This window comes from Parus major, chromosome Z, assembly GCF_001522545.3.
Source record: "Parus major isolate Abel chromosome Z, Parus_major1.1, whole genome shotgun sequence".
Lineage (NCBI taxonomy): Eukaryota > Metazoa > Chordata > Aves > Passeriformes > Paridae > Parus > Parus major.
In genome coordinates, this window is record NC_031799.1 from 32,641,354 (window position 1) to 32,659,686 (window position 18,333).

The 18,333-nt window shown below is 39.0% G+C and overlaps 1 protein-coding gene and 1 non-coding gene across 4 annotated transcripts in view; both read right to left on the minus strand.

Moving 5' to 3' along the window:
* Window positions 1-18,182, minus strand: part of HAUS6 (HAUS augmin like complex subunit 6) — a 20,759-nt gene extending 2,577 nt beyond the window's left edge. The window contains exons 1-17 of one of the 3 annotated variants that reach the window (XM_033511400.1): window positions 17,973-18,182; window positions 16,805-16,900; window positions 15,958-16,030; window positions 14,842-14,974; window positions 14,134-14,281; window positions 10,991-11,056; window positions 10,816-10,867; window positions 10,435-10,608; window positions 9,651-9,832; window positions 8,940-9,069; window positions 8,305-8,377; window positions 6,844-6,934; window positions 6,143-6,190; window positions 5,511-5,595; window positions 3,871-4,047; window positions 2,903-3,038; window positions 2,326-2,567 (exon numbers count right to left, since the gene is read on the minus strand). In XM_033511400.1, the coding sequence (XP_033367291.1) occupies window positions 2,326-2,567; window positions 2,903-3,038; window positions 3,871-4,047; window positions 5,511-5,595; window positions 6,143-6,190; window positions 6,844-6,934; window positions 8,305-8,377; window positions 8,940-9,069; window positions 9,651-9,832; window positions 10,435-10,608; window positions 10,816-10,867; window positions 10,991-11,056; window positions 14,134-14,281; window positions 14,842-14,974; window positions 15,958-16,030; window positions 16,805-16,900; window positions 17,973-18,064 (1,998 nt within the window). In that variant the 5' untranslated portion in view covers window positions 18,065-18,182. Of the gene's footprint in view, window positions 1-1,601; window positions 2,568-2,902; window positions 3,039-3,870; window positions 4,048-5,510; window positions 5,596-6,142; window positions 6,191-6,843; window positions 6,935-8,304; window positions 8,378-8,939; window positions 9,070-9,650; window positions 9,833-10,434; window positions 10,609-10,815; window positions 10,868-10,990; window positions 11,057-14,133; window positions 14,282-14,841; window positions 14,975-15,957; window positions 16,031-16,804; window positions 16,901-17,972 lie in introns of all 3 variants that reach the window. The other 2 variants (XM_015652434.3, XM_015652433.2) reach the window with 2 other exon arrangements.
* On the minus strand, window positions 5,669-5,799 carry LOC117243749. The gene has a single exon (XR_004495624.1).
* Window positions 18,183-18,333: the final 151 nt, after the last annotated feature.

The following is an 18,333-nucleotide window of genomic DNA, read 5'->3' on the forward strand; positions in this document are numbered from 1 at the left end:
ACCATGAATAAATTGCTTTATGGACTGAGACATCTGAGACACCACTATGGGAAACCTGGTGAACACACTATGGGTTGAACCTCTAAGGAACCTCTGGTCTGCCTGCATGTGAGTGTGGGCATGTAAGAAGTCAAGCAGTCAAGTGACCTGCCAGCTCACTGGAGTCACCCACTGTGATGGGACTTCACGCCCAACAGTGAAAGTCTCTGATGCTGGGAATGTCACTACCAGAGAGTCTCATGAATGGCCAGACTGGGAAGTTTCTTTAACAGCAGACATTATCCACTGCTCTCCCCTAGCCAAGCCATCCTGCAATGTCATATAAGAAGGCTATTGGTGAAGTATGATTTCCACCTGTCTACTCCAAATGGGCATCCTGACTGCTTGGTGAATCCATCCTGACTATTCCTCATGATCTGCATTTCTTCTACATGCTTGGTAATGATCTTCAAAGTGATCTGTTCCACCACCATTATAGGGATGATGGTGAGGCTGACTGGCCAGTAGTTTCCTGATTCCTCCTTGCTTCCCTTTTGGAAGATGAATGTAACATTGGCTTTCCTCCAGCCATCAGGCACCTCCTCCATTTCTCAAGAATAATGGAGAATAGCTTAGCAACAGTATCTGCCAGCTCCTTCAGCACCCATGGGACCATCCCACTGGAGCCTGTGGATTTATGGGCATTAAGTCTGTATAGCTGACCTCTAATTGAGCCCTCTGTGGCAAGTCTTACTTTCTCTAGCCTTCCTCTCCTACCTCTGAGGTCTGTGATTCCTGAAGGACAGCCTCAGCAGTAAAGACTAAGGCAAAGAAGGCAATCACTAATTCCACCTTCACTGTGTCTTCCATCACGAGGACACCCATCTGGCTTCAACAATGGCCCCCCACTTTCCCTTATCTTCCTTTTCCTGCTGATGTACTTATCATTGACATCCCTTGCCAGACTCAATTCCAAGCAGGCAGTGGCCTGCTTCATCATACCCCTGCAGATATGTTTCTGTTTACACAGAAAAATTTAGTTCATCCATTACTAGTTCATTTTTATCAATGCATTTCAATAATTTAACCTCATGTGTAACTAAACACTGCAATACTGGCTGAACAGTTGACACTTCAGTTGGAAATGGGGTAAGGGGATAGGTGGACTGGAATGCAGGATAGTTCTATCAACACCTTAATAAACTCACAGAAGTTTCAATGACCTATGACTCATTTCTAAATAGCCAAATTTGTTCACAGTAGACACAGAACTTCAAACTATCTTCATGAATTCTCAAAATCTAACTTCAGATTACTCAAAATCTAACTGTAGATTGTAGTTAGTGCACCTTAAGGCTTTTTCTTTTTTTAAACAGCTTCAGATTACAGCAGAAAGTGAGAAGAACATCTTTTCTCTTACTTGAAAGATATTGATAGAACTCTAGAACTAAAGCATGTTTCCTCTATTTCTAACGTCTCATGTTCTATGAGGAATAAGCATACAAAAATTTGTTTCCCTCCAGTTCCACAGCACAGTTCAACTGCACAGAGGTTATTCATGGTAGTATAGCCAGTGACAGAATGTACAAAAGTCTTGATGCATAAAGAACACAGACACTTACCCTTCAATTTATGTAGTAAGTTAGTGGGCCCTCATGTACCATCCTGTTGACCAGATACCAGCAAAGATGACAGGGAGTATTTGCTTTCATTAGGAGAGTCTGGCAATGGCATCGTGGTAAACCCTTCATCCATGGAAGGATCATCATCCTCCTCTCCTTCTGATATTGTACTTAATCTAGCTCTATTACTCTGAGATGTGTCTCCATTATGTTTTTGATGCAGCTCCTCTTCACTTTTAGACACAGTCTTTTTTAGCACTTCATGTGAGTTGGGCGGGGACTGTATATCTAGGTCCAATATTTTAATATCCTCCTTATTTTTCGAGTCATCCATTGAATTTTCACTGTCCATTGTATTAAAAACAGACTCTGAGCTTGAAGACATGCTGAGATCTATACTATCAATTTCTGGAAGTGTCTCATCCATTATTCCCATGTTAATAGTTCCATCACCAATAGTATATAACGCAGATATATTCCAGCGTAGCGTCCCACCCATTAGAAAACTGGAACAGTGGTCTGAAGGTCCTGTATTTGTTCTACTATCACTTTTCAAACAAGTACCTGGAATATTCATGCTCTTCTCTGCATTTTGAGAAGTCTGGCTTAGATCTTCTACAGAACTTCCACTCAAAGCACAAGAATCTAGTTCCTCTGATTCAGTTCTCTCACTTTCTTGAATTCCAGATGTTTTTGAATCTGAAGATTCAAATGTATGACTTACCTGCTCCTGAAAACTAGATTCTGTAGAACTTAATTGAGACTTCTTTTCTGACACAGAAGGACCTAACTCAGATACAGGAGATGCAGGTTCAGAGCACACAAAACTAGAGTCCACCTCCTCCTTCATGCTGGGTGTAGCATTCATTGAAGATTCTTCTGTCCCCACTTCAGCTGAGGACAGCTCTAGGTCTAACGAGCCCTCAGTCTGAATAGCTCTTCTCCATGAACTTCTAATTTCAGTAACTAAATGGAACAAACCAAGGTAAAATTTTAGTATTTTTAATCAGTCTGTTCTTATGCTGTCCCCTCAGTGACATGTGCAATCCAAGAAGGAATATGTATAGCTGCTTTATATTATGTTTCCTCAACACAAAGGGGATTCTATGTAAGAAAAATAATCTCTTGAGTCAAATTCACAGTATTCACATCATATTACATCTACTGTGTTGTGTTACAGAGTGAGCCTTTAGAAAAACATACAGTATCACTGAAATAATTATAGTTTTCGTCTTGTGTGACATGTTAATGAACTAACCACATTTTTTATCAAGGAGCATTATAAAAAGTTTCAAACTCACGCAGATTTTCTGGAGTTTGGGTTATTTGTTTCCTCATTAAGAATGTGTTAAAAGACAGTGAGTTAAAGACATCATCCAATGCCATTCCTTCTTCTTCAGCATTGTCTGTTGACTCAGACATCACTGCCTTTACAATCTGTAGGATGTTAGAGAACAGAAAATTCTGAGAAAGCAAAATTATAACCTCTTTGTTTCTGTCAGTTATGGTCCAAAATAAATCTTGTGCTCCAAATTATCTGCAGCATTTGGTATATCCTAACTTTTCTGTTATTTACTACTTAGGTTCACAATGACCACAGTATCCTAGAAACACAAAATGAAGAAAAAGGACTAAAATCAGACGCAATTCACTCATCATCTATGAATCCACCTTTCAAATATGGAAGAGTGCTCAGATAGAGCCAGTAACAGCATAAGCATGAGCACTAGAGATACATTCAGATAAATAAAAAATCTCAGCAGATGAAAAATAACTATAATTTCAGTGAAAAATGCAATTTACTTTCTAAAATAAGATGTGGCACATTTTACCATAACTCTTGTGAAAGAATTCCTCAGTCAATATTAAATAAAATACCTAAAAAAACCCCCTTACATTCCTGCTTAAAATTACAGTGTCCCTACTAAATACTTAACCTGTATAACTTAAGAATTGAACAGTTATTTTTGGATCTGAATATATGCAGTGTACTTCACAGACTGAAAGGTAATCACACCATGATTCTACTGAACATGCTATTCACTTCAGCATGATTTTTAAATATGATACCTGCACAAACTCCATCTTTTAGTATGGACTTTATCAGTCCACTCTAAAATTCCATGACTGATAACTACCTAGCAGAAAAGGAAACTTTCAATATATGTGGATTACAAGAGAAATCTTTTGTTATAATTAGTGATTTTTTCTCTAACTTAGTGATCACTTACTTGAAACCAAACAAAAAAAAAAAAAAGTATATCCTAACCTCTTCTGCCAGTTCATCTCTGGCTTTTTCAAGGCTGTCTTTTTTCACAGGAGACTTTGGCTGGGTAATATTTTCATCTGCGTTCTCCTCCATTGCTGAAGGGGGAAATTCTTTCTGTCCATTTCTGAAGATTTTTGGAGGCACAAGTTTTTTATCTCCCACACAAGTATGCAAATTCTACAGGAATACACAGGAATCATTAGTAGTTTTAAATTCAAGCAAGGATATTAGCATGAACTGCTGTAAAAATTCTGAACTGCAATGGCCCCAGTGTTTCATCAACAAAAATATTTCAGTCTTGAATTCTAATTAAATACAAAATGCTTTTACAACTGTATTCAAACTAGGACCTAAGTAGTGATAGGTATTATATACAACACAAATGACTCATTTGAAACTACCTTAATCATGGTACAGTTGTGCAATGGACAACCGTACATCCTAGTTGCTTTTACATCACATTTTAATGTTGGGAAGGTAGAATTAGAAAGAAATTATAAATATGACTTTGTAGCCAGAAAGGCTAAGGAAGAAATACAAATGATAGCATGGTTTGAATAATTCAAAGAAACCGGGCTGGTATGCCAGAACACATTCTTTCCTGCAATAAAACCAAGCTGAGACCCCTCATCCCAGCCTTATAAGGAAAGGTCTGAAGGACCCTGAGATAACTAAAAATATGCAAAAATAGCGATTTCTATAGGTTGCACACAAATGTTACTGTATTAGTATACTTAGAAAGATTAGTCAGTGAAAGAATAGAATATTCATATGTATAGATTATATAAGTAATTGTAAAAGAGAGTTCACGCTCTTAGTCTCTCTAACTCCTCTCTTAACTCTTAGTCTCTCTTGGTCTCTCTTAGTCTCTCTTGGTCTCTCTTAACTCCTCTCTTAACTCTTAGCTCTTAGTTCTTTTGTTTTCTCTTGTTTCTTTTACTATGTTCTCTCGCTGCTCTTTCCTGCTCTTCTTTAGCTCTCTTTTTCCCAGCTCTCTCACTTCTGTTATGTTCTGTAACTCTCTTTCGTAGAAATCTTAAGTCTTAAACTCATGTATTCGTATCTTACCCTCTTTTGTATTGTTCTCCCTGAGCCCGCCTTGAGCTCTATCTGCTGGCTCATAGCAGGCTCTCTCTCTCTCTCTCTACCCCACGCCCTGAAATAAACTTCTAACACCTAACTCGATTATAGAGGTCTTTGCCATGTCTCAGACCGTCCCCAGAAAGCGTCTCCTACATTTTAACCCTTAAATTTCATTTACAACTTATAGAAACAAAGTCTGATCACTGCTCACATCAAAAAGACTGTTTCAGCAAACAGGGAATAAGTCATACATTGTATGTTACACATGAAGCCAGATACAATGGCTGCTTCGTACTGCTCTTTCCTAAAGCTTAACAAAGTCACTGAGAGTTAGCTTTTACAATTTTGCCAGACTAACTCAAATGCTTAAAAAAAACTAACTCAAATGCTTAAAAATATTGCTCAAAGAACAACAAAAGAGCACTCCCAAAACCCCACAAAAGAAACCAAAGCCCCCAGAAAACCACCCCCAAAACCCTTTTCCACAAAGTCTAAGTTTCAACCAATATAAAAAGAACATGTCCTAAGTTTAACTTATTTCAAAGATAGATGGTTACATTTTCAATTGACAGGTCCCCGTTGTTAAATGCTTCTGACAACAGTGGCACCGACCATCTTGTCAAGGAAGGAGAGAGGAAGTGACTAGACAAAAAAACACCAACAATTTTAGAGACGAATTAAACAACTGGAACGCAAATCTTAGAAGGCTGTTATATGTTGTGTGCTCCGTATCTGTCCGTTACGATTTCCCTCAATTCGTCCCGGTCATCAGAAAGCAATTTTACTATAGGGAGAACAGTGTGACAAATAGAGCAGCTTTAGCCCTAGTTGTGTATCAGCCTCCCAAAAACAGTAAATTAATAAACTCTGCTATCAATTAGCATGCGGAAAAAGAAGGGATTTTTCAATACGCTTGTAAACCAGTCTTCTGATTTCTGCTATAAAAGATAACTGGAAAGTCTTCTGCAGACTTGAGAATGTTCTACAACATACGTAGTCTTTGAACCATATGTCTGGCTTCCATAGGTCTGTTCCTATAGAGAAACTTGTTGATATTTAACAATCACTTGGCTACCAAAATCTTCACCCTTTTCACTTCTGGTAAATTTCATGCCAATTGCATATATTTCAAAACTGCATAGTCCTCACTTCCTAGGAAAAGCACACCTTAAAACGTTTTTGATGTTACCTGTCTGTAGCCTCAGAAGCAGAAAAACCTTCATGATGCACGAAGTCACTGAAAGAACATCAGGAGTTATTTGTTAATTACTTTGATAGCCTCTGAGACTTACATGCAACTACATCTACTGATATGTAAGAATGGATAGCATTCCCTTGTTAACTCCCTTGGTCTCTTAGTAGGCAATGTTCAAGCATCTGTAGGAGTCATATTATGAAAAAACAGCATTATTCAAAAGGTCATTAAATATTCCTGGACTAAGCAAATGGCAAAAGGGAAAAAACTTTCTAAGATACCACTGTTCTGTGTTTAACCCTTTTCTGGTACTATAGGAAGCGTAGCTACAGACTAATGTGACTTAACTCTCAAGAGTAATGAAAAGTCTTGTAGAAAAGGTTTGGTTTGAGAAACGGAAGTTTCTGTTCTCTCCATCTGTCTCTTGAATCTTAAAATATAGTGAAAGCAAGAAAAAAACCCTGCAATTTGACTGCTAATCCTCCTATTCAGGAGCAACCAGTTGATCAATCTGTCATCAGCTGGAGAAAGCAGAAATTACTTTAGGACTATCTTGCTAAATCAAGTAGTAGTGATGTAATGAGTGGGCTACTGAAATATTCCACTTAGACTGAAGAGATGCAAAATATTCAAGTCCAGTAAGTGAACTAATTTTTCTACTGCTTTATTTTTTTTTAAATTCTCATTAAGCATACCATCTCGAGGGTACTAATGCTGTATCTGTCATGGTTTCCAAAGCTCCATCATTCTTCCCACGGCATTCTTCATGATGAGAGTCATTATTATCTAGAAAAGCAACTCAAAATTTTTAGTATTGCTTCCATTTTCTTCACTTAGGCTTCCCGTGTGACATAGCTCACTCACACTACTTCAGTAGACTACTCACTGGATGGATTTTATGATTATCTCAAGAAAAATTAATTAATACATAAGAGGATACTATCAATCCTTCTGCTCAGGCAGTATCTGTAGCCACAGATACTAATCTTTAATTTCAGCTTCTGCAAGGACAAACGGCATGTCCTGTCACACTCAACAACACATCAAAAATCTAAGCTCACTTCTAGCAGTTAGGTGAGGTCAGTATTTTGCTTTTGGAGTTGACCCTATTAACAGGCAGAAGTAAAGTCTTCTTAGTGGCTGTATGCTCTGATAATGCAACTCAACCACAGAGTAGGAAAAATATCAAAGACATCAATTTGTCTCAAGCTTTCTGATTCTACCAGCTCACAGCATCATAGTACAGTACTTCAGTCCTCTAATTTAAGGCAGATTATGTCCCAAATCCAATTCTGTAGCCTTTCCTCTGCAGCTTCTAGCCTTATACACGCATACCCTCAGACAACTAGAGCAGTACTTTTACCTTTGTAACCAAAAGGATCCTCCTGCCATTGTTTTGAATCTTAAATTCCAATATACCTCTGCTATGCCATTTTTCCTAAAAGGGACTGCAATTGACATGATTCAAGCAGTCTTCCCCTTTGCTTTGTAGCTTTTAACTTTTAACTCTGTACTAGTGATCATCAGGACTTGGACTTGGTCAATAAGTAAAACGAGGTCACCCAGTAAAATATCATCAGATCATCAGCCAATTGGCAACAACCATGCCTGATCAAAGTCAGCTGTGATAAACACTGTTAACCTAATGACTGAATGGAACCAACACAGGTCAAGTGAGGTCCTGATCAAATGGCACAGTTACCAAGGTAAAAAGTATTTCAGAATGCACCAGGGAAAGCTGGGAGGGCACCTTCAATTTCTTTTCCTAGATGGTCAATGGAAAAAGTTTTAACCTCTTTTTCTCTTTATTACTCCTCCAACACAAATAACCTTTAGACTGTTAGACTGAATGTCTTCTCTAGAATCCAGGAATAAACTTTTGTACATGGACATCTGCCTCAACATCCTTTGTGCAAGAACAACAAAATACCGAACAGCTCAGTACTGGGTTTTTGCCAAGTTTCAGAGAACCTTCAAGATACTAAGAAGTTGAAAAATACAAGGCAATTTTGGCAAAGAGTCATTCACAACCAATTACCATGGACTATCAAAGACTATCTGAAATGCAAGAAAGGAAGCCTTTCTGACTCCACATAATTTTTAACAATTGTGGTGGTGGTGGGGAGAAGGAAAAGAAGCTTCTACTGTTCACTCACCTGGAAATGACTGACAAACGACACTGTCTTCATCTTCATCTGAAGAACTAAGAGACTGGAGTGAAGCTAGCTGCTTTCAAATGGAAAAGCAAACGTTACAGAAGCAGGCAGAAAAAGTCAGTTTATCAACAGTAATTAACAGACAGGTACTTAAAACAGCTTTTCTGCAAACCAGCTGTCAGACTTAACATCAAGTCTCTTTTCTCCTTACTGGGTAGCTACACAAGGGTATAACTTCAGTCAATGCGATCATCAACATGAAAATAATCATTCATTCATCAAGTGCATTGATTTAAAAAGGGAAAACAGATATCAGCAAATATTCAGACTGACCACACAAATACTGAGCTTCCACAGGAGGACTGACAGAAACAAACCAAAAACCAATCTGCTCACTCTTATGCTGATATACTGTCTCAACATCTCCAGTGAATACATTAGGTATCATAAAGTCAAATGTACTCTCTTTACGAATCACTACTTCTTAAAGCAGAATCAGGTATACTGAACTATGTGAGTCCCCTAACATTACATTGAAAGCAGAAGTGTTGCAACAGAACAGTTTAGACCTACATCCTCTCTCACCTTCACCCTTTTCTGTTTTCCCAGAATCAGATAAAATTAACACTACTTACAAGATCATCTTTAAAGATTAAATTAAAAGGACACTGGCCAAGAATTGTTTTCCACTTCGATTCCCAGATCTCCTGTTTTCTAGAAATAGACCCTTGCTTTGGCTCACAATGCTGTTGCCTTCTTCTTTGACTGTAATACATAAATGAAAAATGAAGACAGATGTTGGTAAAGATAAAAATTCTACATAAAGAGGAAAAGGATTACATTTTCTCCTTTATCCTGACAAACCTTTGATATGTATTGATTTATTCATGCATTTATACATTCACTAAGAACTAAATCTCACAACCAAAAACACTGCTGGTAGGTAGTCTTCAAGTCTCTTACAGCAGAATTTAAAAAACTGCACTAAAAAATATGCACAATAAACACTTGAAATTTCCCTAAGCCAGTTACCAATGAAAGTTTTAAAAATCTCAGAACTTATTAATGCAACAAGACAAAACAAGGCAACAATCAGATCAGCAAGCAAATTAGGTCCCTAGGAACAAAGACTAAAATATTAATGAAACAAAGGCAAAAAGCTGAAGTTAACTAAAGAATCTCAATAAAAAGTCATATAGATAAAAACAAACACTCATTTTCCCAGAGGCACAAGAAAAAGACCAAACCAACATGTTTTTGCTGTAACATTTTTCTGGAAAAGACACTAATAGACATGATCCTACCATTTAAGATCAAGCAATTAGAGAAAATTTCCCAACACTTACCTTTTTGTTTTCAACTCCTGTAGTGCATTCTTGTAGGATGTAACCATGTCCTCAATTCTGTGAAATTCTTTTAATTCACACGGACAAGGTTCATCTCTCAATGTCATCAGGGCTTCATTTAACAATTGAATAACTGTTAGGAAATTCAGTTTTCCATCTTCATATAAATTTCCTGTACAAAACTTGAAGTAGAGCAAGCAATAAAAAAAACAACTTAGTGAACAGTACCAACACCAGAAAGTTACGTCTTCTGTAGTCAGAACCAGGACACTGTATATGTCATACTTAGGTTCAGGTCCTGATTGTTTCATTTTTCAAAAAATACAATCTAGGTCAAAGCAATACAAGCCAAGAAAACTTCAACCAATGAGGTATTCTGTTTGACCACTGCCCCAAAAGATATGGCACAAACAACACCAATGCCATAACTGAACACCATACTCTACAGAATGGAAACAAAAGCAAATTAGTTGAAGAATCAGTTAAACCACCCAAAATAATTTTAATGTCTCGACAAAAAAAAAAGTCAAATACTAATTAGGCAGACTTACCAATATATTTATTGAACTGAAAAAGCTAATGGGTTAAACAAAATAAATACAAAGCAGCATTATAATAATAATAAATCTCTGCATATGAATTATACATATTTCATGCATCCTTCTGCAATCATCTCTAATAATCCATGAAGTACTTGTTTAATTTTTTTAAGGTATTTAATTGCATCCCTGGAGACTAAATAAAAGCAGTTTAGCAATTCAGCAAGGAGGATAAAAACACTTACTCCATGTATGTTATTTTCAACTCTGTAAGTCAGCAACCCTGGAACCCTCACAGCTACATCAGTTCCATCCAGAACACATGGGTTGGCACAGTCTTGAAGTACAGAATCCACCACTTCCTTTTCCTTTTTCAGAGATGTAAGTACTTCCACTATAAGTGTCCACATACTGCGGACCTTAATAGGAAAGGACAAAAACATTGTTTTAAAATGTTTGCTATAGTATCTATAATGATATAGATATAGTATCAAAACATCGTGAAGGAAGATGAAAGGGCTAGCATAACCACATGTAAACAAGCGCAAGTAATACTGTATCTGACAGTAGGTGTTGCAGAAATGTTAGAATTCAACACACTGCCACAGCAGGGACAAAATGCTCACCTTCTGAATTTTGTCAGTTGTGTCATTTTTGTTTTGGTTTTTTTGTTTCATCCTATATGCACATACAAAACAGAAATTCAAGTGGAATACAGTGGAATTACAGTTCATATTTCATAAAACTAAGTATCTAATCTATTTCATACATCCTAACTTGGTTACAAGGAGAAACACTTACCTGAAACACTGCTTCTGCACAACTTGATATTCAGACACTGTCCGTTTTATTTCTCTAATTAAAACCCTAGGAAAAAATTCAACAGCTTGTATAGGTTTCTCAGAATTGCTTACAGTCACTAATCATGTCCATTCTTTCCAGATCTACATAGTAAGGCAGCTGTTTCTTATACCCAGCAGCATTAAATTACTGTAAGCATCTATTATCAACATGAACCACAAATATATTCAGCAATTCTACAGTACTCAAATCCCTCATTTTCAAAAGACCAGAGAACAGAATACTGGAGTAGAAGCAGCTGGACCACAGAAGATCTTTTGTCAAAGTGCTTTTATTGACATTTTAAGCATGAAAAAATGTAGTAGTCTGATTTTCAGAAACACTGGGTGCCTCAATCATGCTGCATTCCAAAGGATCTTCAGAGTTCTGACACATTGTCAAGAATGAAAAAAAGAACTCTAAAGAAATACATTTTTGAAGGGTATCACTCAAACAGTAAACACTGGCAGTATTTCCAAACAAGGTGACAGGAGACACAGAATTACAGAAATCAGAGAAGTTTAGGAGACTTTGACCTCTGGAAATTGCATTGTTGAGCCTTCCATTGAAAGCAGAGCCTTTAATTATGCTGCTCAGTCTTGTCAAACTAAGTCTTGAATATGTCCTGGAACTGAAATTTCACTTCTGAGGGCAACCTTTTTCAGTTTAATTGTTCTTATAAGAGATTATTTTAAATCCAGAGGCAGTTTCCCCCTAAACATCCTGTCCTGTCAGGACACATCCTTGTTAAGAGTGCCTCCATGTTCTCTACAACTACTTCTTAAATACTGAAACTCTGATTAAACCCCTAGAATTGCCTTTTTCAGGCTAAACAAACCAAATTTCTCCAGTTTTTAGTCATATATTTCACACTCTGCAACCCTGCAATCCATTGCAGCCCTCTGCTAGTATCTCTCCCATTTTTCACTCTCTACCTTCAAGTGGGCTGATCAAAACTAAACACAGTGGCACTAGAATTGCCAGCACCAGCCAGCAACTAAGTACCACACAGCTGCTCACTCAATTCCCAGCTCCCCAGCCCCAGAAGAATAGGAAGAATCTGAAAAATGGTAATGAGCAGGGCTCATTCCAACACAATATGGTAGGCTGCTGATCCTGATTACCAGAACACTCTGTTGACTCATGCTCAGCTTGTGGCCTGACACTACATTCACTTCTGAGTCTTCTTAACAGAGCTACTCCCCAGCTAATCACCCACAAACCTGTGCTGCTGTTGAGGTCCGTTTTCTCTCTAGGGTGCAGGACCTCACACTGGTCTTTGTTAAACCCCACAAAATTTTTGTTGTGCAAGTCTCCAGACCCAGCAAGGTCTCTCTGTGAAATGCTTCCCATTGCAGTGTTTCCTCCTTCCTCACAGTTTGGCAACATCTGGAAGTTTGGTGGGTTAGTATGCATGCCTGTCATCCATATTCCTTAAGAAGACAGCACCAGACTCATACGAACTCCACTCACAGACTAGCTATGACTTTGAGGCACTATCACACTTTGGGCTCACCCCTTTAACTAGCCTTCTGTCTTTCCTAATATATTAATCTGTTCTGAAATGACATTAGGTAAGTATCCCTGTACCCTTGGATGAAAGCAATGAAGCCTTTCCTTTACCCTCTTCTGCTGCTTCTTTCACCATTTGGCACAGAGACTGGGCTACTGATCTTACCCATGTAGCCTGAAGCAAGGTATATATTGGGTATTCCAACCTGTGAGACCTGCAACATACAACTTTGTTCAGAATCAGATCTAAATCCCCCAAGTACTTCCACTTCCTAATAACATATTGCAGTATTTTTTTTTAAGATCTTAGCAGGCTCTTGGAGCTTTAGCTGAACTTTGGCCTTCCTAGCTACATCACTGCACACCTGAGAAATAGTTCTGTATTTATGTCTTGGAGTCAGTTCCCTTTTCTTTATTCCATGTTGCTACACTGTCCTAATTAGGCAGCTTCCTTGTTGCACCTGTTTCTTTTTTCACTTTATGAGATGGATCACACATGAGCTCCAGCAAGGATCTCTGGAAGTATCCTATCACTCATGAACTTTCCTGCTTTCCACAAGACATCTCCTACAGTTGCCTAGGTCAGTGGAAATACACTCAAAATTAAAAGGCCAGTGTCATCAGTTTTCCTCGTCTTCCACACATTCCTTTGGAATGAAGGTTCTAAGTCTTGGCTGCAGAGACCATAAGAGCCCTCTAACATCTCCAAAGAAGTTTCTCTCATTTACAAGCAGTGAATTCAAGACAGTACCGCTCTGACTCAACACCCTCAGTGATTGCACTATGAAGTCATTCTCTAGGTACTCCTGCTTCCTGCCATCTCTAATGCACCACTGAACTACTTTGCCAGGAAATACCAGGGTAAACTGAAGTCCTTGATAAGAATCAAGGCCAGCAGAAACACACCATGAGGTCTCCGTGGATGCTAAACCCTCATCCAAAGTCATGAAATGTGACCAGTCCTCTTGTATGGAGCTACACTACACGCTCTGACGCTGCTCTTTTACCTACAGTGCAACCCCTCACCCTTTTCTGCCATTTACTAAACTCGTAACTGTCCATGACAGTGCTCCAATACTGTAAATTATCCCACACAAATTCTGTAAATTCCATTGGTATATTACTCTATGCTTGCAGAGAAAGTTCCAGCTCTCGACATTTCTCAACCTGGGAGGGTTTGCCGTAAACAAGAGTTAAGAATAGCACACTTTTGGTGAAATAATTAAGGTTTAAGCAAATAAAATGTGTCTCACAGTCACTAAACAAAATCCAGTTTCATTCTGAGAATGTTAATATAACCCTTCAAAAGAAATGATAACTGCTACACATGTAGAATTCCCTGACCATTTTAATGCCCATGTACCATACGGCATCTCCTAAATGATTCACTTCTTTAAGCTATGATGCTTCACAAAAGATCTACAAGCAGAACTGTTGATGAAAGAAGTTAAAGGGGGAAAATAAGGGAGCAGTTCAACAGAATGAGTTCTGTGATGTAAAGCCTATACAGACTTTTCAAATCCTTTTAAAAACATGTAACATGTAAGTCAGCTTTTATGGAAAGACTAATTTTCTTCACATGCATTACTTACTGTGCTTTTCCCCTGTATTGTTTAATAACAAAGTCTTCCATTCGAAGATTTTGTAGCAGTTTATTGTATGCAACTCTGTGTCTTGCTTCTGCTACGTACATATCATCAGGTCTCCGTCTTATAGCTTCAGCAAAAGGTATACCAGTGCCTAAACAGAAGTCAACGCTTGGATTGCATTATTTGCTTTTAACAAATGGGCAACTTTCTAATCTACCTAGATCAAACTGCAACAATCACAAATCAAGATGCTCATTTTTACCTGGACTGAAATATAGCATGCAGTGTACTGCCTCTTTGGCCTTTTTTTCTGATGTATACATCTTCGTTCCCTCACTCTCACCCCCTTTCTATACTCTTTAGGTTACAATAATACAAGATGACTGAAACAGACAGATCTCATCCTTCAGAATTCCTCAAGTTCTGAGTAAGAAAACAATGTAGCCATCCAATACTTCTGGACCAAACCATTGCTTGTGTGGGTAATGGTGCAGAGCATTGCACAGGTGAACCTTGTAACAAATTCATAAAGTAATAGAGAGCGAACCCATCTGCACTGCTCTATCAGCAGCAGCTCTGCGCAAATGCAGAGTGAAAGATCTGACCTCAGCAGTCAACTAAGAACTACTTAAAGCTCCTGACATATACTGAAGACTTGATAGATTTACAAAAATAGCAAATTACACATTTTTATTGTCCCATATAGCTTACCTACAGAGAGTTTTTTCATGTTCTCAATCATTATGTATCTTGCAAAAAGGTAGATCACGTGAACAAATTTAGCACCACCAGGACAAAGGAGCATGGAAGGTGTAATTCGTGGAATACCAATTTCCTTTTGCTTCTAGAAAAGTATAATCATTTTAAATCAAAACAAATCTAAGAAGTAAAGCATACACAACAGCTATCAAAGACTTGTCTGCATACCAAAACAGTGCAGATTATCCACTAGCAAGCCTGATGCAAAGCTGAATGACTGCCACCACAGCTGACACCTACTGTAATCAGCAGAAGAGAACAAAGCTTTTTTCATTTTTCCCAACACCCATCTAGTTCTATACACAAGCCAGTATCAAAGCAAAGACTGAAATCAGTGTTGGATAAATGTTAAAAATAGGTACCCTCCTCATTCCTAACTGGTAATCTCTATCTTTGAAAACACATTCAAGTTTTCTTTCATTTTCTATTGAAGTCCTGAATCAGTGTACTTTAATCATATTTAAAGATACTGCATCATTGGTTTTCACTTTATCCATTATTACTAAAATACAGAAGTGCTGAAGAACATAAAGACAAGATTTTTAGAACAATCATTAAAACAAAGGCAGCATAAGAAAGCAACAAGACTTGAAGAAATCAGTTTTGCTTTGTCTTTAAAAAGTTCACATTTTAGCTCCTTTCGCAATATACAAGAAAATTCTATTAATTTTTTCATGCATGTGAATCAGCTTTCACAATAATAAACACTTTCCCAGGCAAGTTAAACAGCCCTCAAGCTGAAGGATGTTATTCTCACCTACCAGCCCTCCGACCTTAGAGGGCTAAGACATTCTCTACACTTCCATTTAATCAAATACTATTATCCAAAAGCAAGCAACAGTAGTTTTAGGACCCAATTAGATTTCTGTCCTCTAAATTCCCCAAAGCCAACATCTTTTCTTCAAGGAAGTCCAGGATAAACTATATGAAAGAATATACAAGGCAAAACTGAAATCTTTGATTAAGAAAATCCATACTTAAAACTCTGATACAAAACAGTTCCCTCAAAAAAAGAGTAAGGTCACAGAAACCAGCACAGCATGAACTTCCACCTTTTACAGTACTCACTGAAATTTCTCTTAGCCACAGACAGCAGTGCTTCCTAAATTTAGGACTTCCTTGTTTTCTGAACTCAGATGGCCTTTTCATTTAAAAAGGATGAGGAAGAAGGAAAAGAAAAAGAAAAAGCCATGTCAAAATACATTCAAATATTCAAATACCTAATTAACCACTGTAAAAACAAGAATAAGACACAGATTTCTTATTGTTGCCGAGCCAGAAAATGAGGGGCATATACCCTAGACCAAGAGGAGATGAAAGTTTGTTAAATGACAATATTTTTTTTCCATAAATTAATTAGAGATTATTCCAGATAGAGGTTTGTCTGCAGCTCTTTCTAACTCTGGACATGCAAAGAAGAAAAAAAAGAGGCCAGAAACCTCATTTTCATATCAGTGGTCTTCCTCCCAACACATCTTCAAATGCATAAGCTGAAACAGCTCTGCTATACAAAGAAAACCATTAAAGAACACTGGGATCTTGCCATGTTGAATGTCCTGGCAACAACCCACAAATGGCAAGTGTTAGTTTCTGCTCAGTCAAAAAGAATGGGACAGGTAGATTATTTATCAGCTATTAAAATTTATATCAAATTTTCTAAGTAACAGATAGCAACAGAAACAACTAATTAAGTCAAGGTTTCAGACTGATCAAAATTGAGTGAATGAGTTGTGATCGAAAGGAAACAAATTCTCTGACTGTATGCTCTTCTTCCAAAGCATTCCTCAAAAAACCACTTCCTTCCCCTCCAGCAACTATATGTATAATATGTATAAAATATATATGTATGCAAAATATGTATAAAACGTATTCTTAATTAAGGGCATAGCAGTAACCTCAGAAACCAAGCACTTACCTGAAAGTTTGTCTTGCGCGGCGCTTATCCAGCTTAGTAAACAAGAAGAGGGCAACGACATGGAATGCTCTGCTGTTTGGTTTAGCAAACATATCCCTAATAAATAAACAGCCACATCAGAAACAGTTAGGGTGACAGCACTGCATTTTCACTGGCTGCTAAAGACTACAAAACACTGTTATGTTACAGAGTAATTAATTGAATGCTTTATATCCTATGTAGAAGTATACACTTTTCATCGTATTTAACGGGTGAAATCCAGGGCTGCAACAAAAACAGTGTGGCCAGCAGATCGAATGTGGTGATTCTGCCCTTCTGTTCTGCTCCTGTGAGACCCCCAACTGGAGTGCTGCATTCAGCTCTGGTGCTCCCAATACAACAAGAACATGGAACTGTCGGAGCAAGTCCAGAGAAAGGGCACGAAATTGAAAAGCAGACTGGAGCACCTACTACAAAGACTGACAGCTGGGGGTGTTCAGCCTGGAGAAGAGAAGGTTACATGGAGACCTAATAGCAACCTTACAGTATCTAAAGGGGGCCTGCAGGGAAGCTGGAGAGGGACTCTTAGGAATTGTAGAGACAGAACAAGGAATAATGGGTACAAGTTGAAAGACGAAAAATTCAGGTTAGATATTTGGGGGAAAATCTTTACTGTGACAATAGCGAGGCACTGGAACCGGCTGCCCCGGGACGTTGCGGATGCCCCGACCCTGAGAGCGTTTAAGGCCAGGATGGGTAAGGCCTTGAGCAACCAGGTCTAGTGGAATAAGTCCCGGCCCATGGCGGGAGGGCAGCAGCGGAATATATATCATGTTCTAAGGTCCATTCCAGGCCCCTAACAACCTACGATGCTACGAAACAATTCCGGCAATTTCTCTTCCAATGCAAGTTTTCAAAACACGCGCTAGGAAGCCCCTCACCTCGCCTTTCCCACAGGACTGTGCGGGGGAGCAAGACTTCTCATCAGTCCTGGCTTTCATTTCTTCAGAAAGTCTGAGATAATAATGTAGACTACAGCGGCAATGTGGGCATTTCCCGGGCGCTGTATGTCGCCAGGGGCACCAGGCCCCTCAGCGGCCATGGCGAGACGCTCCCGCCTCGCGCTCCCGGGGGAGACCCGGTTCGAATCCCCCACCTCCACCCTCTCCCAGATTTCCCTAGCACTCACCTCCCTAGTTTTACGCCACAGTGGCGTTTCGGGCGGAAGCCCAAGGCCAACAAACAGAGCCAGAGGTGATCGCTCTCCCACTTGTCTGCCATGGCAGCCGTCGGCACTGGGCGGTCAGACGGCGCACCCCTCCAGCCCCTCACAGCCACGCCATCTTCTCGAGCCCGCCAAAAACTCCCGCGCGCGGGCCCGCCCACACCACGCCGCTACCCTCGCGAGACCTCCCGCCCGCCCCGGAGCCCAAGGACGAGGCGAGCCGGGCGCGCTGCCTCACGGGAGCTGTAGTCCGGGTGCAGGCATCTCTCCAGGGGGCCCTGCCGTTTAAATAGGGATTTTGCAATCGGTGAGAAAAACAAAACAA